Source organism: Cavia porcellus, unplaced genomic scaffold (assembly GCF_034190915.1).
Source record: "Cavia porcellus strain 051 isolate PalLab524CR breed Dunkin Hartley unplaced genomic scaffold, mCavPor4.1 scaffold_3, whole genome shotgun sequence".
NCBI lineage: Eukaryota > Metazoa > Chordata > Mammalia > Rodentia > Caviidae > Cavia > Cavia porcellus.
Genome location: NW_026947486.1, coordinates 61,994,714 through 62,021,711, shown reverse-complemented (window position 1 = coordinate 62,021,711; position 26,998 = coordinate 61,994,714). Strand labels below are relative to the sequence as shown.

Sequence of the window (26,998 nt, the reverse complement as noted above, 5' to 3'; positions counted from 1 at the left end):
ACTGAACTAATTTGAATTTCCTTTGTTGATCCTGGAGGGTTATCAGAACAGAGGGGAGCCACCTTCCTTGGAGGAGAAGATGAACTTACCACCTACTGTATTCGCGACCTCCTAGACAGTTAATTGAACACAATTGTGCTTCAGCATCCTCATCTATAAAATTCTGCAACAGTACTTAATTCCTTGAGATCTCACTCTTAAATACATTAGCCTTCAATGGCGTGCCACAGCTGATAACTACATATTTTGTTTGACAAATTAACAACAATAAACACATTAGGTTTGCTTTAGATTACTTTGGACCAACATGAAACAAATTCAACAGCGCGAACTGCTTAGACTCTTGTACTAACTGCTTAGACTCTTGCAATAAGTTTGCTATAATTACAGTTTTAGAGGCGCTCTATTTCATTTCATTGTTATGTATTAAATTTCATGTGGTACGTGAAAAAAAATCTGCTATAGAAAAACGGGGTTGGGAGAACTCACTGAAGAGTCCAGTGATGTGGGCAACCTCAGATCTCCAGGCGCTATAAAGAGAAGAGGGCCGGGAATTTAGCTCAGTGGCATAAGCGCCTGTCTGGCAAGCACAAGGCTGTGAGTTCGACCTCAGGTATCGCAAAAAAAAAAAAAAAAAAAAAAAAAAAAAAAAAAAAAAAAAAAAAAACCACCAAAAATAAATCAATAAAAACAAAATTTAAAAAGAGAAGAATGATCTCCTGAAACACATACATCTGGAGACCCCAAAGCCATTGCTCCAGCTTTTAAACACACAGATCTAGACCTCCCAAGCCCGTGAACATTTTGAGTTTCTAAGGCTGTGGCTCAGGTGGGTGCTGTCATAACGTAGACACTAAGGTCATGTTCAAGCCCAGATCTACTGGACCTGTTAACACCATGGGTTTTGAATTGCCTACTCCTTAAAGTAAGCACTGTGAAGAACGGAACTCTGCAGCTCCACCTTCTTCCGTCAGGGGGCGCCTATCATCGCGCGGCACGCAAAGGTCCTGCTATTGATCACACCACTAGGGGAGCTGTCTCGTGGCGGGGGTCACATGGTGCAGTCGTGTCACGTGAAGCTCGGCCCTCTCAGTTACCAACGACCCATCAGGCCTGACTCCCGTGAGTCACGTGGCTCGAGCGTCAGCGGACGTCCCCTCCAGGTCAAGTACCAGGATCTGCCCTTCGCGTGCCTGAAGCCTCCAGAAGGTGGCCTTCCAAGGAGTCGAAACTACCGAAGGTCGGAACTCCGAGGAGTCGGAACTACCAAAGGTCAGAACTCTAAGTGGTTCCTGCACTCTGGCTGAATTTTGATCTGGCTGAATTTTGATCTGGGTCCCAGAATTTCCACAGGCTCTTAGGTCGTTTTCCGATGGGAGGGGCACGACCTGTAGCAGTGAGATTTCTCAGAGTGTCCTGCTTAAATGGATAAGCTAATGGCTACCAAACAGCACAGGCTGCGAGTAAAAGTGGTTGGGAGGATGTGAGGCCAAGAGTTTTCGAGCTTAGAAGAACTTTTTTACACCTCGCCTGCCGCCAGGGAAGGCTGTGTGAGGGAGGGCGGGAGGAGGGGGGCGGGGGGCTGAGGGGGCGGGGCGGCGGGGGAACAGGGGGAGGGGGCGGAGGGGCGGGGCGGCGGAAGGGGCGGGGCGGAGGAAGGGGCGGGGCGAGGAGGCGGGGTTGGCCTAGGCCTTCACTTCTGTATGCCAGTCTGGAACCAATCCTACACTCCCGGGATCTGTTGTTGGTAGAGAGTGAGGCCAAGGAGGCAGAGCACTGGGGCTGGGGCAGGGAGGTGGAAAGCCATACTAGGCCCTGGCTCATCAGTCGTCTGTATGTGCACGGCAGGGGGCCTGATAGAACAAGCCTCCCTTCCCTCATCCCTTGAAAAATAGCTACCCTTGCTTATCACCTGGGGTACTTCACTGTCTTTGGAACGGGATGCCCTCCTCTGCCCAGGGTTTTTCTACGTACCCCGGAGACCTCCTAGATGCCAGTCTGGTAGTTCGTGGCACAGACGATTCCAAATCCCATCTTAGTCTCCGCCTCTTGTTTGATTTTGTAAAAATTCTCTTTGTCCCCCGTGACTTACTTTCCTGCAGCCAAACATACTCTCAGGGAATGGGCAGTGTGGGGAGGGAGGCGGAGGGAGGTGCAGGGAGAGAGGGAGGACTGGAGTGGAGGAGAGAAGGAAAGATTTTAAATGGTGGATATTTCGACAGAAATTTCACGGTAGGCAAGATGTGAAGATTCAGAAGTTATTACACTTAATTTGAAGGTCATCAGTTTCACAAAGACTTTTGGAGGTGGGCAGAGAGACAGCTTTTCTGTTCTTAGAATCTCTGAATGGCTTAAAACACACCGCTATGCAGTTTGGGCTTATAATTTTTTTTCCCCTCCTCTTCTAAGCATGCTTAGACTCCTTCTCCAAAACTTATATTTGTTCTTGTGGAAAATTAGAGTGAATAGAGTTAACATATTTTTAAGAAAAATACAGAGTGGAATCATAGGTGACAGACATGGTGCATCATGAAAACGGTATTGGGTGAGTAATGTTGAGCCAATAGGAAGATTCTGCTTACCTGGAGAGGGCTGTAACTACTGTTGGCAGGTAGTTCATTAATATTGTCAGTTATGATACTTTCGTGATGTAGATAGCTTAACTAATCTATTCTATTTTTCTCTCATTTCTGCATTTCCAAGTCTGTTCTGCAAAACTCTAGGGTCAAGAGACAGCAACAATAAAAATGTGTTCACAGAGAAAGGAGTTTGGGACATTCAGAAATAAAGGTAAATAAATTTCCATATTGTACAATAATTTTTTTGCATAATGCACTGATATAAAACAGGAATCTCCAAGGGAGGGGTAGTTTCCTCTAGCTCCTATGGGAATGAAATGTTTTTCCCACAGAGGCTTGGAGGTGCTCATGTTCTTCAGGAAATGTTGTTCAAACTAGTGTAACTCTTTTGCCGACTTAAATCCGTGTGCTGCTCTTTACTAAGAATAATGCAGTGCATGTTTATAATAATTATAACCTGCTTTTCTCATTGAGAGATTACTTAGTGCTCCTTCATTCATCTTGTTTCATTAGGCAGTTTCTCTCCCTCTTGATTTTGTCTTTTTTTTTTCCTGCCTGAGAAGTACCCCCAATTTTAAGTATGCTTCTGAAATCATGGTGGTAAAATCACCACATCAATGTAAGTCATTAGGAAGTGTTATCTGTTGCATCAAATGAAGTGTCTCATTGGTTAGCAACTTACCTGTGAGGATGAGTGTGCTCATTACCCCTCGTTTTATATGAATGAGCCACCTTTTTGAAAACTGTCTTACTAACCTTTAGTAACTACAGCAGCTGTATTTCGAGTCCCTGTTCTATGGCAAGCACCATGATAATACTGTCATGTAATTGTCTCAAGTCACCCACAGAAAAATTCTGAGAGATCGCTCTCTTAATTTACTTATGAGTCAGGAGAAGTTGGGTTGTGACAGGGTTATAGGCAAGCACCACATCTGGGGGCCTTGTAGCGCATGGGCATATTCAGGGCAGGTGTGAATCCTGCATCGATGGTGGATGCTGGGGCCTTGAGTGGCTGGCTCCTAGTGCAATACTTTGGCCACCCAAACTGATGGAGAAGCCACTATCTAGGTTGAAAATGGTCACTCACTGTGCCAGATGGGGAGAGAGCCCCAGAGTGTGTCAAACTGGAACCCAATGTTCTGGTTTAGGAATAGCACAGACATTCACAATGGGCCTGGCCAGAGCTATTCACTCACACAACCTACCCAATCAAATGCAATTGGGAGCTGCATTTCTATCAGGACAGTGCCTGGAAGAAGGGACAGTGAAAGCCCTTGGTGTACAGCGGCGCTGCGCTGTGTGGAGAAATGGAAGCTCAGAGAGGTTAAGGACTTGCCTAGTGTCACAGAGGCCATAGGTGACAGAACCACAGTTTGAATCCAGAAAGGTGCGATTTCAAAGTCGGCGTCCTTTATGTTTCCTTCCACATCTCACGCAATTCTCTTAAATGGGGTTCATACCTATTTCTAATAAAAATTCCTTTACTTCTGTGATAGAATTCCTGATATTGCTTAACCCTGTGATACTCTGAGAGTTGCTTCAATTAGATATGATGACTCTGGTCAAAAACACCAATACTGATAAGCCTCAGGCCTTGTCCAAACAAGTGAATACATCATATACTAGACTATCCATTGTATTTAAGAATAAAAATTATAAAAAAAAATAAAACTCAGTGGTAAGTGAAAGGACCGTTTATTGATCTTGTGTCTTTACATATTGCCAGGAAAATTAACAACACTAACCATAGACATTAAGTGGAACTGGTTACACAGGAAATGTAGTTCAAAAAAAATGGTAAATATCAGGGTTTTGCAGATAGGATGACAATAAAACCTTCTCCATGGCTGGAGAAAATTAGAGAAAAGGCAAAGAAAAGCCACACTTGGCTTATGAAGAAAGTGTCGTGCATGCAGTTACAGAAAGGCCTGAATAGATCAGAAGATAAAGATGTGCTTGGAATTTAAAATTTTGAATTAGGTAGATACTATCCCAGGAGAAATTACAACTTTCAAGCCTGATGTAGAAGAAAAACCTTACCACTGCTAAAGCACTCATTGCAAGTAATCCATGCAATGGCAAAATTACTGGGCAGTAGTTGCATTAGCTACATTCATGAGAAATGATCAAAGAAATCAGTAGCAGAGCCAAGCCAACCATGACTAAAGCAGCATAACACAGCTTGATTTAATTGTGTTCAACCCCAAGCTCAGGAAGTTAGTTCATCATTTTTAAGAGGTTCACAATGTGATTTAACACATTACCGGAAGAATGCAAGTAGAAAAGGGTGATTTTCGTAAAGACCCACTAAAAAAAGACACGAAGTAAATTAGCAAGCATAGCAGTAAGAGTGATTCCCACCAAGTCAGAAACAGAATAATACTTCTGTCCATTGACCGGCAGTACAAAGTAAAAAGGCACACCAAATACCACACTTAGTTGTAAAACATTGAAAGTGTTCCATTTACAGTTGGATTTGGATGACTCCTTATGAGGATCTCTCATCAACATCACTGTGAATCTACTGCAGTAAGCTGTACATTGTAACAGGCAGCAGAGCAAAGGCATGTCACATGCCTGTGTATATACAGATTTAAATGATTACATGTACAAGCATAGAAATAAAGAGCTGCCCACATGGTTGTCTTCCTCGAAACCTCAAGAAAGGCTGCGGAACATTAAGGGTAAACACACTGACATGTTTGTTGAGTGTAAGAGTAATATGCACAAAACCAAACAACACAGACATGTTCATGATGAATATATCATTTAGAAGAGCATATAATATATAATGCTTTGTGAAATATAGGATCCATTGGTTCACTCAGAAACCATCTCGTTCTCTTAAACAGTCTCATATGTTTTCCTAGATGGTAGAAACTGGAAAGTTACACGGAGATGCACCTAGGAGCTCACAGGGACATTCTGGCATGCATATTTTCCAGGAGCCCTTCGGGTTTGTATTGCAAAGGAAAGATCAATCACATTAAACACATATGCGAACTTGAGTCTCAGAGCGGACGCTGAGTCATGTAGGACCAGCGTACGGAGTCAGCTACTTGTAATGAGAGAGCTGTCTCAGTTTAAGGGAAAAGATTCTGGAATTTAGTTTCTGTCATACAGGTCAGTTAAAAGGTAGTGGTGGCATTTCAGTGGTGACAGTCACATAGCATGCAAGAGTTTTCCCTTGGCCTGGCAATATCTGATCCTGCTCTTCTTGTCCTTACAGAGTTTATGTAATCAATATGACATAATATTTAAAGTATGTCTCGTCTTCATAAAACAGCTGGAGTGATTTCTGGCATAGGCAAATTGGAACCTTGGTTAATACAATAACTGACACCAAAGTTCACTGCAAGCAAGGGATGCTGAAGGATCTTAGGATCAGCCTGGGTTTGGTGACTTCAATAGGCACAAAGATGACAAAAGTCCAATTCACAGGAGAGGAAGAGATACAGGTGTTCTGTGGCATGCAGTTTGTCACTTGTGGTCACTTGAAAGGACATGTTTGCTGTCAGTGAACAGGTGGACAAAGCAGCTACTTTGAGAGATGCCAGTGACACTCCTTTCCCTGTGGTCTTGAGCATCCTGTGATTGAGGAGGGTGCTGTCATCATTAAAGTGCTCTGCAGTGGTAGACTTCTGTAGGCACCAGCTAAGGCAGGAGATTCTGCCATTGTAGTCACTCCCATTTTATTGTTGATGAATGCACCCTGGGGCCAGAGGTGCAGTGATAGCACTGAATCTTCGGGATTAACCAACATGCTGCTAATCTAGATAGGCAGTAAGGCTGGAAGGGTAGCAATGACAGTCTGACCTACAGTGATCTGTGAAATTGGTTGGTTGGTCCTTAGGTTCCCTGGATCTTGAAATATTCAAATATTATCTTAAGTTTACATTTGATCCATTAAAAATAAGTACAACATTATGGGTATTTCTCTAGAATATGACATGTTTCTAATAAATGAAGAAAATAAGAATGAAAGAAACTCTATGGTGAGTTTCAAGTTTTGAGGGTCAATGACCACCCCTTATGCTGCTCCCATACCTGTCCCAGAGCACCTTTGTAGAAGAATCTACTGCAGAAGACCCTACAATTAAGACACAGGGAACTGGAGCGCAACTTCCTCCTAGGCTTAGCCAGTGGAACTCGCAGTCATGTCCCAGAGTTGCCGTGAGCTTGCTCTACAAATCTTTGGGCTGAGACAGAGCTCAAAGCACTTGCCCTTGAGAGGGCCTGATCATGAACACTTGCGGCTTTTCAGGCCATTAAGTCTCTGCTCAAATTCTTCAACTCTGCCTTTGTAGAGCCAAAGCAGTCATAGCCCCAGCATAAATATGGCTGGTATGGCCAGTGACAGTTTTTGGAAGCAAGGGATGCTGCAAGCAAGGGATGCTGAAGGATCTTAGGATCAGCCTGGGTTTGGTGACATGAATTTCAAATAATTTTCAGGCATCTGTGTAAAAGACCCTTCTCTTTACCTTTTCAGCCATTAAAATATATAACTCACATCTCAGACTTCAGGCTGCACAACAAGAAGCTGTGGGCCAGATTCTGACCACACGATGAACTTTGCTGATCCCCACCCCCCACAAATCTAATAGACTCCTTAGATTTCTAAGAAATTCCTGAGCATAAGGTCATCAAATTGAGGTGGTAGCCACTTCTGTCACCATCTGGCAAGAACAGCTCGAAAGCAAACATTTCTACATGCTCCTATCCTTTGTAACATTGGTTGCATAGTGCAGTGACAGGAAGAGCTTAGAGAGGAGCTCACCTGGTCTGAACCAGATTCTCTCTCAGCATTCTGGGTGGAACCTCTCATCCTGATGACTTTTCCCGTCTCCCCAAGTAGCTGTGATGTGTATTCAGGGTTGGCAACTACTTGAACAATTTAAATGATTAGAGTTCCATTGTGGCACAGTATTTGCAACTTTTATAATTGGGCTTTGGATTAATAATGTTCCAATCATAGCAAGTAAACAGCTACATTGGAAAACTATGAAATGGAATAATTGAATCGTACATAATTGAAAGACTGTCTCTTTGAAGGAGCAAGGAATTGGGAAAACACAGTGGTAAAGCACCAGCCACTGCAGCTTGGGTTTGGGATGAAGCAAAACTGCTGGCAAGGCTAGAGCAAAGGGTCTGGGAACCAGGGCTGATTCAACAGTGAAGCTGCTGCTGCAGGGGACAGTCACAAGCCCAAGCCAGGATCAGCAAGGAAGGGACAGCTCAGATTCATGAAATCCAAAGATGGGTTCTGAGGGAAGAGAAAAAAGGAAGAAAGAAATGAAAAAGAAAAGAACAGAAAAGACTGAAAACAACTTTGTGATGCGATTTCCACAGAGACATAAAGGAGCAATAAAAAGGGAAGCTATGCTCATGAAAATGAAGGACTAGAGACTGTCCAAGAATGACGGTTGATTGAACAAAAAGACCTACGTCTTCTTCCTCCTGAAGCTTCATTCTAACAAAGGCATCGAAGGTAAACAATCTTTGGTCTATGCTAATGATAGCGCACCTTTTAGAGCTTTCAGTGTAGCAAACAATTGGCTCCAGAACGGGTGCCACAGGCTCACCACCTGGTGTCTCTATGGTGCACTATGTTCCTGCAGTAACAAGGGAAGGATGTGGATGGATCTCTAAAGCATTTATGCTGGCTAAAGGATGCCAGAGCCAAGGGGGTATAGGGTTTTCAATTCCATTTACACGAAATTATAAAAGAATAAAACTGACATACAGTAACTTAGAGCAAATCAAGGCCTGCATGGGACCAGGGGCAAAAAAAGAGTTTCAGTGGGACCATTCTGGTGTGTGTGATGTATGTTCTACACTTTGACTGAGGTGGTGGCTAGCCCTATCCCTGAGTTTTACATGTCAGGAACTTGGGCTCAGGAGATGCTGGGTGAATCTTTGAAAGAAAGGTAGCTCATTTATCACAGAGAAGATACATCTGGTTATCAATAATAAATTGTTTCTGTTATATGTGGAGTGGAGTCAAGAGAAATAGTGCTTTTCTGCAAGTATGGCAAATCTCCAACACAGGCAGAAAGACACTTTTAGACAAGGAAAGCACAGAAGTGAAAATGCAACTGTTCTGCTTCCAAACCGCTCACTTAGACACACAGTTGACAATCTCCTGTGTTCCTTTGACTGACCTTTTCGGGATTATATTTTCACACAAATACCATAACTTCCATCCATACTTTCTTCTGAAGAAACATACCGTAGTGCACAGCTTTGTTACCTGACAGGGGTTTTTTTGGCCTGGTGTCATGTGGCAAAAGTCATGTGATGAATAGTCTGTCTTGCTTCTTAGAGTCAACCACTTAAACCTCAGGCCTTTCTGGAGTGATAATACTTTTCTGCCCAAAGATTGGAAGTGGAAACAACCCCATTGCTGAATCCTTCCACATAAGTGCTCCAGTATCGGCACTTTCCATTTTGGTTCCCTTATCCTGTTCTAGCGGGACTGCCGTGTTTAGTACTGTCATTCTGTACAATACAGTAATAGCTGACATGTGGCCTGCTCCCCTTTACCCAGTTGGTTGGTGGTTGTCACTTCTAGGACTAGTTAGCAAGGAGTGCAGCTAGCATGTATCCATATCTCACTAAGGATTGGAAGTTGTGCTAGGTACTTGACCTAGTAGTAGCCAACATACTTATAATATGCAGACATTTCTCCAGATTCTTTCCACGTATGTTCACGTGTTAACACACTTTTCACAATAACCCCATACGGGTGATGACAACAACAACAACCTACCCCCCTCCCCCCCCTCAGTTAGAACAAAGGAACAAACAAAGCAAGAACTTATGGGAGTGTGAGGACAGCGTTACTTACCCTGAACCACAGAATTAACATCAGGCTTCAAATCCCCGACGTCATCTGACCTCAGACCCTGTGACCATAATCACATGCATCTGTGTTGGGTCAGAAGTGAGTGTTTGGGCAAGACTCAATATCCAGACAGTGATGAATACACGGGACTCCTAAGACCAAGACCTCTGGCTCCAGGTCTTCTTCCCAAGAGACCCGTCAGTGAATGCTGTTTCCCTGCAGTGTCTCTGTTTTTCTTAGACTGTGCAGGAATTGTTTCTCTAGTCTTCGACTTGAGGGTGAAGTGGAGGGGTGCATGTCTCCAGGATGAACTGACTTCGCTGCGAGCTTTTTCAGTGTATTTTCCATGCTTTTTGCAGCACGCACCCTCATCTTTCTGACCTGCAGACCTCCCCTTTTCACTCTGTATGTCGTGAACTCATGACATCCTCTTCTTTTCCGTGTATATTCCATTGCGAGATCAATCATTTCTGCCTCGGTTCTGAAAAATATCAGCCACTCTTTGGCTCCATAACACTTCTGTCTTAAAGAGTCTTCAAAGCAGAGCCATGAAAGTATGTGAATGTATTTAAACAGAGTCTATTGTTGATAAATACAAAATGTGAGATGTCTGCTTCAAAGAATGAATTCTGGATCATGAGATGTGTTCTCGGGAGTGAGGCTCACACAAGTAGATGAAATATGCTTGGTGTCATTGGGTATCCATAGGAAGCTATCGCTTGTACTTAAATTTTTTCATGTATGTCTCCTGGAAAACTAGAGCAGAGGTGGAAGATCCTGGATCTACTCTGAAGCCCATGCTCTGGTCCACTGGGCCCTTTAGCGTGCTCCACGCTAAAGGGGATGCTCTGTTATTCTGGGCAACCCATGAGTATTGGTTTCCTGTTGTCTTGAACAGAGAATTTGATTACTGTGACCCTGTGACCCTGTGACCCTGTGACCATAATCACATGGTCACATTTTGATTACTTGCTTAACTAGAAGCAAACATATATTAAAATACCAAGAGGTGAGAAGAGATGTAAAAAGCACATTCAAAACAAGGAACAACATTTGGCCATGAAAAGAAACTGTAGTGGAATCCTGTTTTGTGTAGCCACATAGTTAGCAACATACACTTGGAACGTATGTATCTGTAACCTAATTATAAAAGCACATAATACAACACACAGCTACGTGCCCATGTGAGCACACGAGCAGGTCAAGAGCACTGTGAGCAGGTCAAGAGAAACAGAGAAGAGTGTGCCCAACACGGAGCAGCTAGGGGTTGTCACTGGGCAAGTGAGGGTTTCCTTTTTACCCTGGTCAGCAGGAGTGTTGCTGTCCTGTACTCGGCAGCATGGCACTGAGGTAGTTAGAATTCCAAAGTGTCATGGGAGGTGTCTTAGGAAGCCTCTTGGTGTCATAAATGACACCCATTGTGTTTCTGTGCGGGAGGTGGTGGAGCCTGAGGTCAACCCAGGCTGACAGTGAGAGGCACTAGCTACTTTGTAATAACCCTGCTGTTGCTTTTGATTCTCACCACAGGGCCACAAGCCAAGGACTGGGCTGAGATGCAGCAGTTCAGTAAGTGGGCACGGGTCTACCGTGCGTTTTGTCTTCAGTGTTGTCTCTCTCTATCGAATCCTTCTGTGACTTTCATTTATCTTTTCTTTCTGTTTTTTGTTTTTGTTTTTGTTTTTTTATCATGCTGTCTGTCCAGTGTGATTACCAACATGGGGCCTTGACTGAGATTGTAGCTGTGGCTTTCAGCTAGCTCACTTTCCCACTTTTCCCTCGGTGATGTTTTGTGTGAAGTAATACTAGTTCTCCAAGTGGACTCAGACCCTTGCTGTACTCCATCACGGAGCGAGTGTCTTGTTAACCTGCACTTAAAATATCTGATGTTTGGCTTTTGGTAATGAATTATGGTGAAAACACCTTGTTTTCCTGGCATTCTTCAGATGTCCCCAACAAAGATCTTTTTGTTTCTGTTTTAGAGTATTGTTACAGACTTGTGTTTGTTTAACATATGAATGGGCTGCAAACCCGCATTATAAAATTTTGAGCAGAGGAGTGACAAGATTTGACATGTGCTTTTTTTTTTTTTCCTTTCTTTTCTTAATCACTCTTCCTTCTGTGTTGAAAAATAGATGGTAAGGGGGGCAGTGTACAAACAGCAATCCCAATTGGAAGGCAGTATAATCCAGGAGATAGATGATGGTGACCTGGCCAGGGTGGTGGCGGTGGCCCTGGAGGAGGTGAGAATTGGATGGACTCCGGGTACATTTTGAAGGAGGGCTAAGAGAAATATCTGGATTCGTTGAATGTGGAGTGTGATGAAAAGTGAGCACTCCAGGCCGCACCCAAGTTTTTGAGGACAAGCAAGTAGAATGTGTGGGTCAAGTGGCCTGCTGTCTTTGATTTCATTTCCAGCCCCTTCTCCCACATAAGAGAAGTGCTAAAGTTCTCAGAAGGACTGTCCTGATGGTGAGTCGCACCGTGAAAGCAGTGAGTTCACCATCAGTGCATTGTAAAGTGATTGGGAATGAGCCAGTTTTTATCCATAAGTGTGTCCAGAGGCAATGTGGAATAATTAATGCACAAATCGTGAAGCTCACAAACATGAAGAACCTTAAATGTTGCAGTCTGTGAGGAAGCTGGTTCATGATGGTCTGATTTATCTTAATCCTCATGCCTCCCAAAGTACTAACATTACTCGCTGCTGGTACATGGTTTCAGTCGACTGTGCTCAAAATAAAATGTCCGTAGTGATTCGACCTGTGGGAGAAAGAACTGAGGTGCTATTATTTCTTCTGAGTGTGAAAAACAACAGCAGCAGACCTCCAAATCTTGGTAGCTGGTGAATTAGATACGTCGATGGGGAGTGTGGGGGGATCGAAAAACAAAAGCAACTTCTGGGAGTGAATACAGGGTGAGATATAACCAAAACATTTTATAAGTGTACTTGAGGCTAGCAAGACAAAGAGGGCACTACATAATGGTAAAAGGATCATCCTCCAGGGAGCTGGAAGGGTCCTAAGTGCGTACACACCAAGCAACAGAGACACAAAGTACGTGAAGCAATCCCTGGTGGACGGAGAAATAGCTGAAGCCACAGGGAGAGCTGGGGCCTTGAACACCCTAATCTCTAGAATTATGGGACAGAAGATCAGCTAGGATGTCGGAGATCTGAATAATATGTTACAGTAACAGGATCTAAATCACCTAGCTAGAAACTCCACCCAAGAATAGCAGAATACACTAAAGGGTCATGTTGCAATCACAAAGACAGAGACTCTTCCGGACCCTCAAGTCAACTTGGACAAATTTGAAACAACTGAAGTCATATAGAACGAATTCCCTGACCTGGGGAGAGTTCAGGAGGCTGTTTCCTGCATCCCACCAGTCATTAAAGTTGGTAGTGCACCTGCAAAGGAAGTACAGCTTCCTGAACCTTCACCAAATCAGTTCCGTGGCTGAGAGGGTTTGGGAGGTGTGAGAGGTGGCCTCCCAGCTGTTGGTGTTACATAATTGTTAGGAGGAGGGAAGCCTGAGAGAGGCCAAGATTTGGGCAGCTTCCTGGTGTGTGCAGCTGTTGTTTAGGTGACCTATGGGCACACACACCCCTGTTCCTTAGCAGTCTTGTTCCACTTTGTAGAAGGTTCAACATGGTTGCTTCCTCCTCCAAAGATACTTCTCCTGATTGTTCAACCTGTTGGGATAAGCTTCTCATGTCGGGACAGACAGAGAAGTTGGCTCTCTGGGGCTTGTGCAATTTGGTCCCTGCGGGCAGGTTGGCCCTTTGCTTATCCTGCCGCACTGTTAGCTCATGATGTGGTGTCTGGTAGGTGGACCGTGGACATGTCTTTGAGCTTGTATCTTTGTTCCCTGTTTCAGGATATGGTGATGGCACCAGTGCTCTTCGAAGAAGAAGGGGAAATGGGAGGGCTTCCTATGGTAATTTTGACAGAAGGAGCACTCGTCATGAACATAGTCGGCATGGGCTTCTGTCTTCACACTTCCCGAAGGATGATTCAAATGCGATAAAGGATTTTTATGAGGATCGCAGAGTGAGATAGTAAGTGATCAGCCTGGTGGGCCAGTAGCAGGCCCAGAACCGCATGACTCCTTCACTCCATGCGGTCTTCTTTGTTGTCTCTCACTGGACAGCTGAAGAGTGGGGGATGTGTATTACTTGTTGAGCAGTCCAAGTTGTGGCCCTGATATTGGATCGAGGAGGGTGTATAGAAGACATTCTTTGCACCTATGGACACTTTCTTTCTCTCCCCTTGGCCAGCATTCCTTACGTCAGACAACACCACAGGAGCAGAGGGAGAGGGTGTGATGTGCACAAAAGCCGTGTTAATGTGTGCAGAGATCCACAGCTGAGAGACAGAGAAATGAAGATGGACACACGGGATGGAACCCGGCAGAGCTGGTTCAAGGTCACAGTGAGTGTCCTGGCAGAGTCTACCTTAGCTAGAGTATTTTGGAACCTAACAGAAGGAAGATTGCATTAACCATGGTATGTTGGTAATGTGGAGAAGAACCCCTAGATAGAGAGAAAGGAAGATTAGGAAATCCCTACTGGGCACAGAAACAAGGAATCATGCCAGCATTCCTGTCAGAAGTCCTTTAAAGCTATGCAGAAAGTCAGAAAAGCACACTTAGTTGAGTGTGTTCTCCATCCTAATCCTGTGTGGTGTCTCTTTCTCCTATTCCTGATTTTACCTTTAGATTCCACTTGGCAGAACATACGACAAGACCTGGCTAATGAATTTAATCCAGTGCCATTGCAGTGTCTCCTTCAGCCCGGTTGATGTAAGAGAGGACAGGGAACCCAGCCGAGTGGGCCCCAGGGAAGCAGGGAGGCGTGTCTCCGCAGGGGCCACTGGCATCTGACACCACTGTTTCTGCCATCTCTGCCTGTAGTTCCACTACATCGAAAATAGGGCCCTGTTCTTCGTCCAGGGTGTGAGCACCGCCTCCGCAATAAAAGATGCCAGCAACAAGATTTATGATGAGGAGAACCAAAAGGTGCGTGCTGGGGGCCATTCCTTGCACCCTAGTCTTGGAGCTGGTGAGCAGGCCAGAGGCTGACTGCTGGTTGTCGTCTTGGTGATCAGAGATCCTCTCCTTCCCACAGATACGTATCTTTGTCAATCCTTCTGCTGTACCCTACTCTGTGCAGAATAAGTTCACACCAGAACAAATGAAGCAGCTAAAGGTAATGCAGACTCAAAGCATGCTGCGTACCCACTTTCCTTACACACCTCTTCTTCCTTCAGGCCCTGGTGCTCTTGTCGCTGCCAGCCACACAGCCTCACAGCCATTCCCTCTGTCTCCTCAGCTGACCATGAAGAAACGCTATGATGTCTCCCAGAAGGCTCTCAATCTTCAGAAGCTCCGCTTTGACCCAGGTATGGCTGACCCACACTAACTCTAGGCCAGGTGAGAGCAGAGGGATCTGCCTGGGAGGCCGACACATGGAAGGCAACTTGCAGAGGGTCTGTACTGGCGCTGGTCCAGCCAGACCCTTTTCAGCCTTCTCACTTGCTTCTGTCTCTTTCTCGGTCTCCTGAAGACTTGATGGACCATGAGATTGACATAATCCTGAATCGAAGAAGTTGCATGGTTGCCGCCCTGAAGATCATTGAAAGAAATTTCCCTGAGGTGAGTCCTTAGGCCCACTACCGGAATTTAGGTAGAGGGGCAGGCGGGGTCCGGTGCGGTGCAAGTTTGTGCCCCAGGCCCTAGATGGGAATCATCACTTTAACCCTCCCTTCCTAAAAGCTGTTGTCCTTGAACTTGCAAAACAACAAATTATACAAACTGGATGGCCTGTCGGACATCGTGGAGAAGGGCCCGCAAGTGAAGATTCTGAACCTTTCCGAAAATGAAGTGAGTACAGGGAGCCAGATGAAACTGGGGTTGGGAGGTGCTTGAGCGCACCCTCTGGAGTGATGGGAAGAGGCAGGCAGGGTGAGGGCGGGGGGGGGGGGGGGCTGGGGTACCTGGCGCCAAATGCCCCTCTTTCCCGGGGACTCCTTTACCAGTTGCATCGCTGTGTTTTGCAGCTGAAGTCAATCAGGGAGTTAGACAAGGTGAAAGGCCTGAAGCTTGAAGAGTTGTGGCTACAAGGGAACCCCTTTTGCAGCAAGTACGCGGACCAATCTGCTTATGTGAGGTAGGCAATGCCTTTGTCCCTGCCTCGGGACCTGTGTGCCCAAGAGCACGAGCTCTCCCCCGATGTGACTGTGTGTTAGGAGGCAACCCGGTCCTCTAGGTGCACCGCACCCCATTGCCCTTGCCATCTGTGTTCTTTGGCTGTGTTTACAGGTATCTTCTCCCTTCATCGGACCTGGTGTGGAATGTGTTTTCCACCTCTCTGCACCCGTCCTCCTCTTCCTCCAGCATGTTCTCCCATAGCTCCCACAAGATGATACTGGTTTCTCTCCCTGGTCCCGAGAGGAGCCCTCCTTCCCTTGCCCCAAAACGGTCCCCCCACCTGGCCCAGATTAACATGGAAGTTTTCCTGCCCCATGCTGAGCACTGAGACCCTGAGTGGCTTCCAACACGGCGTCCACTCCTCTAGGCCATTGCTGAGAGCTCTGCCTTCCTCAGGGAGGAATCTCCATTCCCTGCATCAGTGAGCCGAAAGTGGGCCATCAGTAGCGAGCAGAGAGCAAGGGGGCAGCCTGAGGGAGGAAGGGAAGGCACAGGACAGAGGAGGTGGGAGAGGCAGAAGAATAGGCCTTTCAGGGGTCCTGCAGCTCCCCTCTTCTGCTACATCAGCATCCTACTAGCTGGTTCCTCAAAGGAGCCCCGGACAGCTTCAGACAAGTATGATTCCTTGGGCAAGGCACAGGCCCTCTGACCCATGCTGAGCTGAGCAGCCAGACCCTTCAGTCTCTCTGGATCTGGGGATTGACCCCCTGCTCCTCCCATCCCCCTGCTCCTCCCACCCCCCACCCCCCGCTCTCCCTACCCCCATACTCCCCCAGCCCCCTTGCTCCCCGTGTCTGGCTCAGACTTGGCTCACACAGGAGACAAAGGTTCAAACTTCAGCCAGCAGGACTCTCTTTCTTCCTCAGGCCCCAGGGCCAGCCAGGGATGGTAAAGGAAAAGGCCACAGCAAGAGAGCCACTGTCTTTCTCTCTTAGCCCTGATCCCTAGTGCCAAGACAGGGCTTTGCTTCCCCTTTCTTGCTTGTCTGTAGTAGTAGTCTCCTTTGTTTCCCACATCCCTCCCTCCCTTCCCTGCCTTCAAGTCCTCTCTATTGCCATGGCCCCCATGGCCCTGCTTCCGTGCTGGACTCTCAGCATCATGGCAGAGCCCTGGGCTCCCACCCCAGGTCCCTGCTCCTTGCAAAGCCTTCTGTGGGGACTCTGAGGAAGGTAAGGGAGGCAGGGAGGGGCAGCAAGCCCTGGAGCCTGGGTTCCCAGGTCAACTTCTGGTCCTGAGGAAGGGGATCAGGCCAGTGTATGTGGGACCTACCCAGGGGCATGGAGAGGGAGGAGAGCAAGAGGAAGAGGCAGAAGGAGAGAGACTGAGCACCCCTGAACAGACAAATCACTCTATTTGATTTTTGGTTTTGGACAGTGCCATCCAGGATTTTTTCCCCAAGTTGTTACGCCTGGTAAGTACCTACCTTTGTCACTGTCTCTCCTTTTGTTCATACGTGGCCTCCACACCTGCCCACAAACCCTTTGGGATGTGGCTAGCCCACATGTTTGCACCAGCACCTCATCCATTTCAGAGTATGTGGATTCCTGAAAGACAGGGTGAGTGATCTCCCTGGAAAACATGCCTACAAGCACACACAGAGACACATATGCACACAAAAGCCGCGTACGAGTAGTAGAGATTTCCAAGACCCCCATGACACAGGTGCCCCTGGTACCCTTGCCCATGGAATTTCCAGGACCACTGCCCAGTTCATCTCTTCCCGTTGTTCACCCTTAGGCCTGTCAGTCTCTTTGGTCATCCAGCACCACTCGTGTGCTCGCTCTGCACTGCTGACTTCCTCTTTTCCTTCTCCAGGATGGCCAGGAGTTACGCCCACCAACTGTCAATGACATTGATCTGCGCAAGTTAGTAGAATCCTGCAAGGTGAGGAAGAGGGACAAAGAGAGCTTTGGAGTGTTGCTGGGGAGGTTTTGTCAGCCGCAGAGCCTAAAAATGATTTGTTTTTCTAGGAAAGCTACAAAGGATCTGAGACCTTGAAGAATCTGATTCTACAGTTCCTGCAGGAGTAAGATTCCCTGGGACTACGAGGATGCGGAGTGCTGGGATGGGATCGGCCTCCTTAGCACTGGTGTATAGCTAGGGCCTTTCAGATCTCATTTGGAGTTCTGATCACAGAGTTGCCCTGTCCCCTTTGCTCCCCTGTAGGTATTACTTGATCTATGACTATGGAGAGCGACAGGGTCTCCTCAGTGCTTACCACAATGAAGCCTGCTTCTCCCTGACCATTCCCCTCAACGCTATGGACCTAGACACGTGAGTATTATAGCTCAGACTCTGGTCTCGGCCTGTGACTTCCCAGCAGACATGGGACAGCTTCTGGAAACACACGTGCAGACTGGAGCACCTCTTGTTTCTTTTATTTTTCTCCCCTAGGAGCAACTTGTGTGAGTATTTCAAGTATAGCAGGAATTTGAAGACGCTCAAAGAACCAGGTACGGGTGTGAGGGGGAAGACTGTACAGAGGAAGGTCATGTGAGGGGGACAGTCATAGGAGCCAAGGGACCGGATGTGGCAGTGTGCTGATCTTCCCCTCTGCTCTTTTCTACAGACTTGCGGAGACAGCTGCTGAAGTACACGAAGCGAGACATTGTAGATTGCCTCTGTGTGTTGCCCAAAACTCGGCATGACTGCGATACCTTTGTGGTGGACATGTGGCTCCAGACGGTAAACACCTGCCTCCTCCCTGGGGCACGGTCGGAAAGCTGGAGACAGTAGGAAGTTAAGCAGGACCCTGAGCTCCTGTTTTCTCCCCTTTCAGGAAAAGATGCTTTGCTTTTCTGTGAATGGAGTGTTCAAGGAAAGTAAGTGTCTGTAGAAGGCCCTGCCCAGATGCCCTGCTGCTCTTCTTCCCTGGGTGGGAACCCAACCCTCCCAACAGTCTCCCACCCTTTGTGATTCTATGCCTTTCCTGCCCGTCCTCCTCTCTGTGTTCACCTACCCTCACTCAGCACACAAACCAACCTGGTCGGACCTAGACCCATGCCTGTGCCTCAGTCACTGGGGACACGGGCTGTGGAGTTTGACGGTTCCCCTCCCAGGTCGTTACCTCTGTGATCATGGGCATTTACTTGACCTCTCCATCCCCTGTATTTGTGAAGAGCTAGTACTCATCTCTCACACAGATATGAGGTGGGAATCAAGTGAATTTTTGAAGTGGTTTTCACTTTTGAAGTGATTTTCCCCCCAAAGTATAGGGGACCCACCACTGGGAGAGGATTGTTTCTGTTGTGGCCTTCCCGTTCCCACCACAACTTCATGTCTACGGATGAACAACTGTTTGGGTCCTGCTCCTTTCAGTACAAGTCCTTGGCTGGGGAATGCTGTGTGAGTGGGTGAAGCATGTGGAACCCTAAGAGGGTATTGCTGTTTGTTGGCCTTGAAGTACAGGGAACGTCTCAGGGTTGTGTTCATGCCTTCACCCGGACATTCATCGCTACTCCTGGCAGCAGCACCCGGTAAGTGCTGTGTTGTAGAGGGGAGCACTCATCTCAGCCTGGGGCCAGTGGCACAGGAATGTGGTGGTGCTGAGCTCGGGGTAGTCTCAATGTGAAAGGTCAACACATAGATCCAAGGAGCAGTCTAGCCTAAGGTGTTAAGAGTAATGGCTCTAGAATTGGAATGCCACTTCAGTTCCTGGCCCCCAAACTTGCTAACACTGTCCTTGGTCAAATTACTCGACCTCTGTGTGACTCGGTGTCTTTCTCTGAAAATAGGGATAAGAACATCCCCGTCCTTGGTCTGTGGTATAAGTGTAAATTCACTGGCATTAAATCTGTAAGTCCAGTGAAGTTGGTAGACAGTCTCTCCAAAGGTAGGCTCCATGGGTGCCAGCCATGTAACCTGGGCATCAAGTTCAGTAGGGGTATGGAAGGAATCCCATTGCTGAGTGACAGTCGTTAAGAAGGATCTTGGTGGCAGTGGCACAGGGGTTGTCGCCTTGTTCAGTTGCTTCAGGGGCTGTTTTTCCTCCAGTCTATGCATTGTGAATGACCACCTGTTTGTGAGGGATGCCAGGCCTGATGAGATCCAGAGTGCCTTCTCCATACCCGTGGCCACACCTTGCTCCAGCTCCACGTCCACCTTGTCCCAGGAGCATCAGAGAATGGCGCACGCTTTCTCCATACAGTCTGGAATGAAACTCCAGTGGGCTCAGAAGTGAGTGCCAGGTCACACGCATGAGTGTAGTGAAGCTGAACCAGCAGGGGAGTGACTAGTAGACACTCGTATGAGATTTGGGAAAATAACGTGTGAACGTTTTGTTTCCCCGAAACATGGGTCCATGAAAATGGCATCATACCTTTTTACTGCTGTATTTAAAGAATTTTTTAAGTAGTGTGATGCTCAAGTGACATTCTCTTTTTGTTATGACTTAAATCTGGGTGTCACCTCAAAGCCTTCTACACTCATAGCTCCTAGGTGGCGCTTTTGGGAGGTGACTGGGTGGTGAGTATGTGATACTACATCACAGGTAGGTGTTACGATATTATTCCACTGATGGGTTTCGTACCTGGACGTGATGCCGGGAGGCGAAGACTGGTGGGAAGAGGTGGGCCACTGTGGTCTTGGCCTGGGATTGCAGATATATATAGAGAGATAGATAGATAGATACAGATATACATATAGATATATAGATATACATACACATATACACATATTTATACATGCATAAATACAGATAAATATATACACATCTCTGTATACATATACATATACATGTTTACACATATATACAGACACATATATATGCATATATACACATACATATTTATACATACACATACATACACATATTCATAAATATATATATATATATATGTATATATGTCTGTACCTTTTCCTCTCTGCTTTCTGCCTGCCGAGCCATCATAAACTCTTTTCTTCTCTGCCATGCCCCACTGCCATACCACTGTGCCTTCGAGCCAGCCAGCGATGGATTGAAAATTGTACAAACTGTGAGCAAAAATGAACATTTCCTCCTTTATTGTATGAGTGTTGGGCATTTTGTCCCAACAATGAGAAAGCAACCAAGACAACTTTCAAGTGGAAAATCCAAAAGAATTCATCACAACAAACCAGTAGAACTAACAAATAATTTCAGTAAGGTTGCAATGTGCATAAACAATGTACCAAGTCATTTCTATTTCTGTGTACTTGTAGTGACAATTAGGCAATGAACAAACAAATGAATTTACAATAGTATCTGTCTCCCTTCTTTCCTTCCTTCCTTCCTTCCTTCCTTCCTTCCTTCCTTCCTTCCTAAGGAAAAACAGAAGCCCAAAACTTAACACTCCGACACTGACAAAACATGACTGCAAAAAAGTTATAGAAACCCTAAACAAGTGAATAGCCATCTCATCTCCATAGGTCAGAAGACTTCATGTGGTTAGAGTATAACATTGCCTACAGGAATCCTCAGCCCCAATACAATGCCTATCGAAATCCTAGATGGCTTCTTTGCGAAAAGTTTTAAGGTCTTCTTAAATTTCCAAAGGAAGTGAAATGGACCTGGAATAGCCAAAGCAATCTTGAAAGAGAAAGAAAAAGTTCAAAGACTCACACTTCTCAGTTTCAAAACCTGCTACAAAGCTTCAGTGTTCAAGGCTGTATGGTAGCGCATATAGACAGGCACAAGAGTCAGCAAGATGTAATTGAATAGAACCCCCTCACTGAACTGACCCTCACTCACATTTATGTTTGATGCATTGTTATGCAGACTACAAAAATAAAAATAAAAAAAGATTGTCCTCTGAATAATGATGGTGGATATCCACTTGCAAAACAGTGAATTTTTAAGCACCGCACCGAACTCTAACCGCACACAAACACTGACTGAAAATGGATCAATAACAAAAAATCAGCAGCTACATGGATAAAACCCAACAACTAGAAACACAGATGTTAAGTCTTCATGATCTTGAATTGACATAATTCATGACAATTCAAGAACATGAAGACTTAATATGACATACATTGTATGTGACACCAAAACCGTAAGTCACCAAAAGAAATAAGTTAGAATATCTTTTTTTCTCTTCCATCCTATTATCTGTCCTTTAATTCTTTCCCTTTTCTTTCTTCCTTCCTTCCTTTTTTCTTTCTTTCTGTCTTTCTGTCTTTCTGTCTTTCTTTCTTTCTTTCCCTATCTTTCTCCCTTCCTTCCTTCCTTCTTTCATATTGGGAGAGAAAGTGAGAGAGTGACTTTTGCATGTAAGAGAAACCATGCAATATTTAAGCTTCTGTGTCTATGTTTACTTAACATTACTAATGGTCTCAAACTGTATCCATTTTCCTACAAATAACTCATTTATTCTTTTTTTACGACAGAGTAGTAAAGGAGAAAAAAGTGGTATTATACTCCAGTGCAGACAGTGTATGTAAAAGTGTACCTTGACTTAATACAATTATCTTACATGTTTCATATGTTCTTTGGACTATTGGTGTACATATGGTAATTAACCTTATATGGTATCATAGATAAGTCAATCTCATGCTGAATAAAATAAAAAGCAGTAGAAGGAGTGTGCAAAATGAAGGAACTGAAATGGGCTATGCCTATGGTGAAGGTAAACGTGTACTGCAAACATCTACTAATAAAAGTAAACAAACAAACAAACAAAAAAAACAACTCCAGAATAAAATCAACGACACTGTGTAGGAGTCTAAAAGATGAACTGAAATCTCTGACTGTGCTATAGCACCTAAACAGTAAAACTGATTTATTAAAAATTAACTCCATTGGCACATTATAGATACACATAATGATCATATTCACCATAGGAAATTTATACGCCTACGTGGTATATTTTGATTCTTCTTTTTTTTTCTGATTCCCTCTCCTCCCTTCAATGCCTCTTCCCCTTCCTATTTAAAAAAAAACTTTGTTGTCAGTTTATTCCTTTTAAATCATTTTTTCCGTTTTACCCTTCCCCCCTTTACTACCTTAGTTCCTCTTTCCTTTGGAATAATTTCTTCCCATTTCTTAATATCTGTTGTACATTTGGGTCCTCATTTGGTCTTTGATTTTCTCACACCAGAGAGACAGTGCAAAGCTTATACATAGGATTCCAATTTATTTCACTTAAGTGTAAGGTTTCAAGTTGCATCCATTTACCTAAAGATGTCTTAGGTTTATCCTTCTTTATGGCAGAGTAGTACTCCGTTGTACAACAAGAGCACATCTTTTGTATCCATTGCTCAGTTGATGGGCATTTGGGTTGTTTCCAAGATTTAGCTATTTACAAACTCTGCGGTTATAAACATGGGTGCACATACATCTCTGTAGTATGATATTTTTAATTCTTCAGTGAAGATACCAAGAAGAAGAATAGCTGGGTCAAATGCGACAGCTAGTCCTGTTTTTTTGAGGAATCTCCACACTTATTTCCACAGCAGTTGCACCAGTCTACACCCACCAATAGTGGAGAAGGTATCTTTAGCGTACAGCCTATCCAACATTTGTTATTGATTGGTTTCTGGACACTAGCCATTCTTTCTGGAGTGAGATAGAATCTCAGCATTGTTTTGATTTACATCTCTCTAGTAAACAACGATGTTAAGAACTTTATATGTTTATTTTCCATTTGTATTTCTTCCTCTGAGAAGTGTGAATTTATCTCAGCTGCCCAGTTTTAGAACAGGCCTCAGTGTGTGCACACACACCAGCCCTGGCGAGAAGAGTGACAGCACATCACTAAAATTGATTTCATACCATCAAAAAGAAAAATACCTAACTTGGACTTTGTCAAATTAAAAGCTATTGAGTATCAATGGACACTCCCAAGAAGGTGCAGAGCCAAGTGACAGAATGGTCAAGCCCCAACTCTGACAGGAATACATGAAGAATCCTTACAAATCTACAATAAAAAGACAACCAACCCAACTGAAACATAGGAACAGGACTTGAATTGACATTTTCACCATTTTCCCGAAGGTACACAGATGCCAACAGGCACAACAAAAATTTCTCAACATTAGACATTAGGGACATGCAAATCTAAGCCATAATGAATTGCTGCTTCATGTCCAGTAGGATGGCTTTAAACCAATAAAATGAAAGGTAGCACATTTTGGTGAGGATGTGGGGAAATTGGAAATCTCCTGCCAAACTTGAAGTATTACAAAATGGAGGAGTCACTGGGGAAAACACATTGGCAGTTCCCCAAAATGTTGAATGCACGGTTAACCATACAACCTCTTAATTCTATTCCTCTACGTATATATTCTCTGCTGTGAAAATAAATTTCCTCAAAAGAAATCCCTGATACTTACAATAGGCAAAAAATGGAAAGGACACAAATTTAATCTTTTAGCTGATGCATGGACGGAATCAGTGTGGAACATATATACGGGAGGATAGTGTTTAGTCGTGAAAAATAATACAATCTTGATGCGTGGTATGACATGCGTGAAACTTGAAAGCAGTGTTCTCTGAAAGACCAGTTTCAAAGGGGCACACACCGTATGATTGCATATATATGCAATGTCTAGAATAGACACATCCATAAAGAACACAAAGGAGAGGAGGAGGATAGTGGTGGTCAGATTCTGTGCGAAGTGGGAAAATAGGAAATGGTCTCTAATTGTAAAGTGTTTCTTTTTGAGTTGAAAAATGTTTCACAATTAGATACGTAGGATCCTGTGAATATATGAGAAAACTACACCGTCAAATGTTAAGTATTACAGAATGTGTTTTGGATCTCACCTTTAAAATGATTGGAATGATTTGGTTCTTAACTTCCATTTGTTATTTCCTTGAGCGTTTTTTATTGTTACTTATTAAGCTCATTAATTACTTTGAAGACACTTATTTTTCCTCTTTGAATTCTAGCAATGCACGCATATTAGTGACAGTTGTTTTGAATTTCACATTCTTTCTTTGTCATAGCAATGCTGATTCTGGAATGTGCCCCAGCAAAAGAGTGGCCTAGGTTAAGACTTGCCAGTGTGTGGCCAGTGTGTCTGTCCTATAGTGACAAAGATCACCTCTTCTTCTCTCACTCCAGATGTCTTGAGGACAATGAGTGGAACTACAGCAAAGCTGGTCAGATCTTCACAGTGCTCCAGGTGAGGTCTGGGAATGGAGTGAAAGATGGATGCCTCTGGGCCTTCAGGAAGGTAGAGGCTGGGGCGGCCAGGGGATGGTACTCAGGGCTCCTGGCTCTTCTGACAGCCCAACTTCTTCCCTTCAGACCCAGGGCAAGATCCCAGCAGAAGCCTTCAAATGAATGCCCCAAAAGGAGCCTTTGGATGTCTTATTGCTCTTCATCTACCTCATCGTTTTTCGTTCTCCAGCACATAATCATACCCCTAGCTGGGCTTGGAGGCCTGACTCACCAATAATCCAAGGTTAACTTGTAGTCCAAGTAATATAACCATCCAAATAGCCAGTAGTTCTCTGTGTTGTCTCCGTTCAAGACGGCTGTTTACACTCACAATAAAGAGTGACATCGCAGGTTGCATATTGCGTGTCCTGGATTGCTCTTTCCCCTGCCCCAGCTGTGTGCCATCAGGGCAGAAGGCCTTGTACACCTGGCTGTCCTTAAGCAGATCCACCAAGCTGGTCCCCATAGGTACTTTGTGAAGAAATCCTCATAAGAGAGGACGTGTGCTTCTTCCAGAGACTGGCCTTTGGGAGGGCCCGGGCCTCTGTCAGATTGGATCTTATGGAAGCAGGCACACACCCTGGCACAATGGGATTTACAAAAGAGTTGACTCCTAGGTAGTAGGGGATGTGGGAAGTAAGGGAGGTGAAGGCACACAGATTTTTACTTCTCATGCCTAAACATTTGAGCATGTTCGTGGAGCACACCATGATCAGTTTTATGAGTTTCACTCAAGTGAATGGGAAATGGACATTTTCCCAGCTCTCTGCAGGCTTTCATCTGTCCTCCTGTGCATTGCCACACCCACGCCCCTTTCTGAAGGTGCTCTGTGAGGCCTCTCATTCTACAAATCTGCAGAGGGAGGAAGAGTCAGCCCGTCTGCCCAGAGCATCCTGCACACAGAGGTGATGCCAGCTGAGTGCTCCATCTCCACATTCTTGGGAACTTTGCCCACTGGTTTTTCAACTGCAAACAGCAACAGCAATAGTGCAGAATCTTGCTTTATGGTTGGTTCTGTGGGATCGTTCACAATAAACAACTGGCAATTAGCAGGTCTGAATTTCAGGCAAGTGTTGCAAATATCATCTGCACAATTTATGTCCCGCATTTGGGTAATACTTGCTCTTTAGACAACACGCAGCCTTAAGCTTTGAAATTAAGATGGTAGCAGTACGAAGTTTTCAAGTTACCATCATAGAGCTTGACACAGGTGAAGTACCACCGGTCGACAAATTGTGCCTGCGCTGTTTTGTGTTTGGCAGAAGTTGCTATCTTAGCACTGGTAACTTTTCAATTCTTGAAGTACATTTTCATCAGGGAGCCATAGGTCAGAGAGACAATTTCTGAAAAGCAGACACTGAGGGGATTGATGACATGACGCAAAGAATAATATCAACTCTGTACTTCCCTTAGGGCCTCAGTGGTCAGAGACAAGCTCCTGTGATTGTTTTAATCAAGGGTCTTCTTACATAGCTCAGCTTCACTGTGAGTAACAGAACCAGTCTCACACGATGAGGCAAAGAATCCACTTCCCTAGATTATTTCTCAAATTGGATGAGGAGGCACGACCTACTCTTAGATTGCATTTAAATTGGCGTAAGCCATTCTTTCATAATCTTTTGGAATAATGTAATCGTGAATGCACACATAAGTGAATGTGCACACAAAGCTTTATAGGAGTGGAGTCATAATGCTGATACATTTTGTATGCATTTTATCTAAGATGTAAAATTTACTGACAAAGTTATTTATAATAACTTTCCTATGATTCATACATTTTTGTTTTACAAGTTAATGGTTTTCACTGTGACATTTCCATACACATATCTATCTGTCATACATTGATCATATCCACAATCTCCCTTTCAATCTCCTCTCTCAATCCCCTATCCACGGGCCCCCTGTCCTGTCTCTAATGGACACTTTTCTACTTGCCAGTTCCCCACATCCCCACATGCATATGGAGAAAAACATATTATAATAGTTGTCCTTCTGCATTTGATTTCTTTTTCTCAATATTATAGCTTGGATCCAGAATGTCACACAAAAGTCTCATGTGTTCAGAGGTGAAGCTTTTGAAAGGCTATTTGGTCATGGGGGTGCTACATTAGTCTATTGATGAGTTTGCAGTTACATGTATTGTCAGGAGGTCGAGGAGGTGGCTGGGGACATACCTCTGGAGGGATCTCTGGTGATCTGGCTCTTTCCTCTCTCTGCTTCATGACTGTCATGGGTTGAGCAGC

The 26,998-nt window shown here is 44.9% G+C and overlaps 1 protein-coding gene across 3 annotated transcripts; it reads left to right on the top strand.

Annotated features, from left to right (window-relative positions):
- Positions 1 to 672: 672 nt before the first annotated feature.
- Positions 673 to 25,112, top strand: LOC100717005 (nuclear RNA export factor 2-like). 3 transcript variants are annotated; one of them, XM_063246211.1, is made up of 24 exons: positions 689 to 1,272; positions 2,704 to 2,790; positions 7,929 to 8,067; positions 10,951 to 10,989; positions 13,303 to 13,483; positions 13,703 to 13,856; positions 14,143 to 14,226; positions 14,338 to 14,442; positions 14,552 to 14,632; positions 14,756 to 14,825; positions 14,990 to 15,078; positions 15,199 to 15,306; positions 15,483 to 15,592; positions 17,008 to 17,044; positions 17,449 to 17,517; positions 17,604 to 17,659; positions 17,800 to 17,907; positions 18,028 to 18,086; positions 18,203 to 18,318; positions 18,413 to 18,455; positions 19,037 to 19,109; positions 19,627 to 19,809; positions 24,657 to 24,717; positions 24,843 to 25,112. In XM_063246211.1, exons 4-24 carry the CDS (start codon positions 10,977 to 10,979, stop codon positions 24,876 to 24,878), a joined length of 1,836 nt encoding a protein of 611 aa, XP_063102281.1. In that variant the 5' UTR covers positions 689 to 1,272; positions 2,704 to 2,790; positions 7,929 to 8,067; positions 10,951 to 10,976; the 3' UTR covers positions 24,879 to 25,112. The 3 variants fall into 3 exon arrangements, with proteins under 3 accessions (XP_063102282.1, XP_063102280.1, XP_063102281.1); XM_063246210.1 differs by lacking the exon at positions 7,929 to 8,067 and having other exon boundaries at positions 687 to 1,272; XM_063246212.1 differs by lacking the exons at positions 7,929 to 8,067; positions 19,627 to 19,809; positions 24,657 to 24,717; positions 24,843 to 25,112 and having other exon boundaries at positions 673 to 1,272; positions 18,952 to 19,095.
- The last annotated feature ends 1,886 nt before the right edge of the window (positions 25,113 to 26,998 follow it).

Excerpts from the sequence above, each read along its gene's own strand:
- LOC100717005 (XM_063246210.1), top strand. The coding sequence starts at position 2,748 with ATGTGTTCACAGAGAAAGGAGTTTGGGACATTCAGAAATAAAG. Across the intron at positions 13,857-14,142 it reads AGAGCTGGTTCAAGGTCACA|ATTCCACTTGGCAGAACATA; the intron begins GTGAGTGTCCTG and ends TTTTACCTTTAG. Across the intron at positions 18,087-18,202 it reads GAAGACGCTCAAAGAACCAG|ACTTGCGGAGACAGCTGCTG; the intron begins GTACGGGTGTGA and ends TCTTTTCTACAG.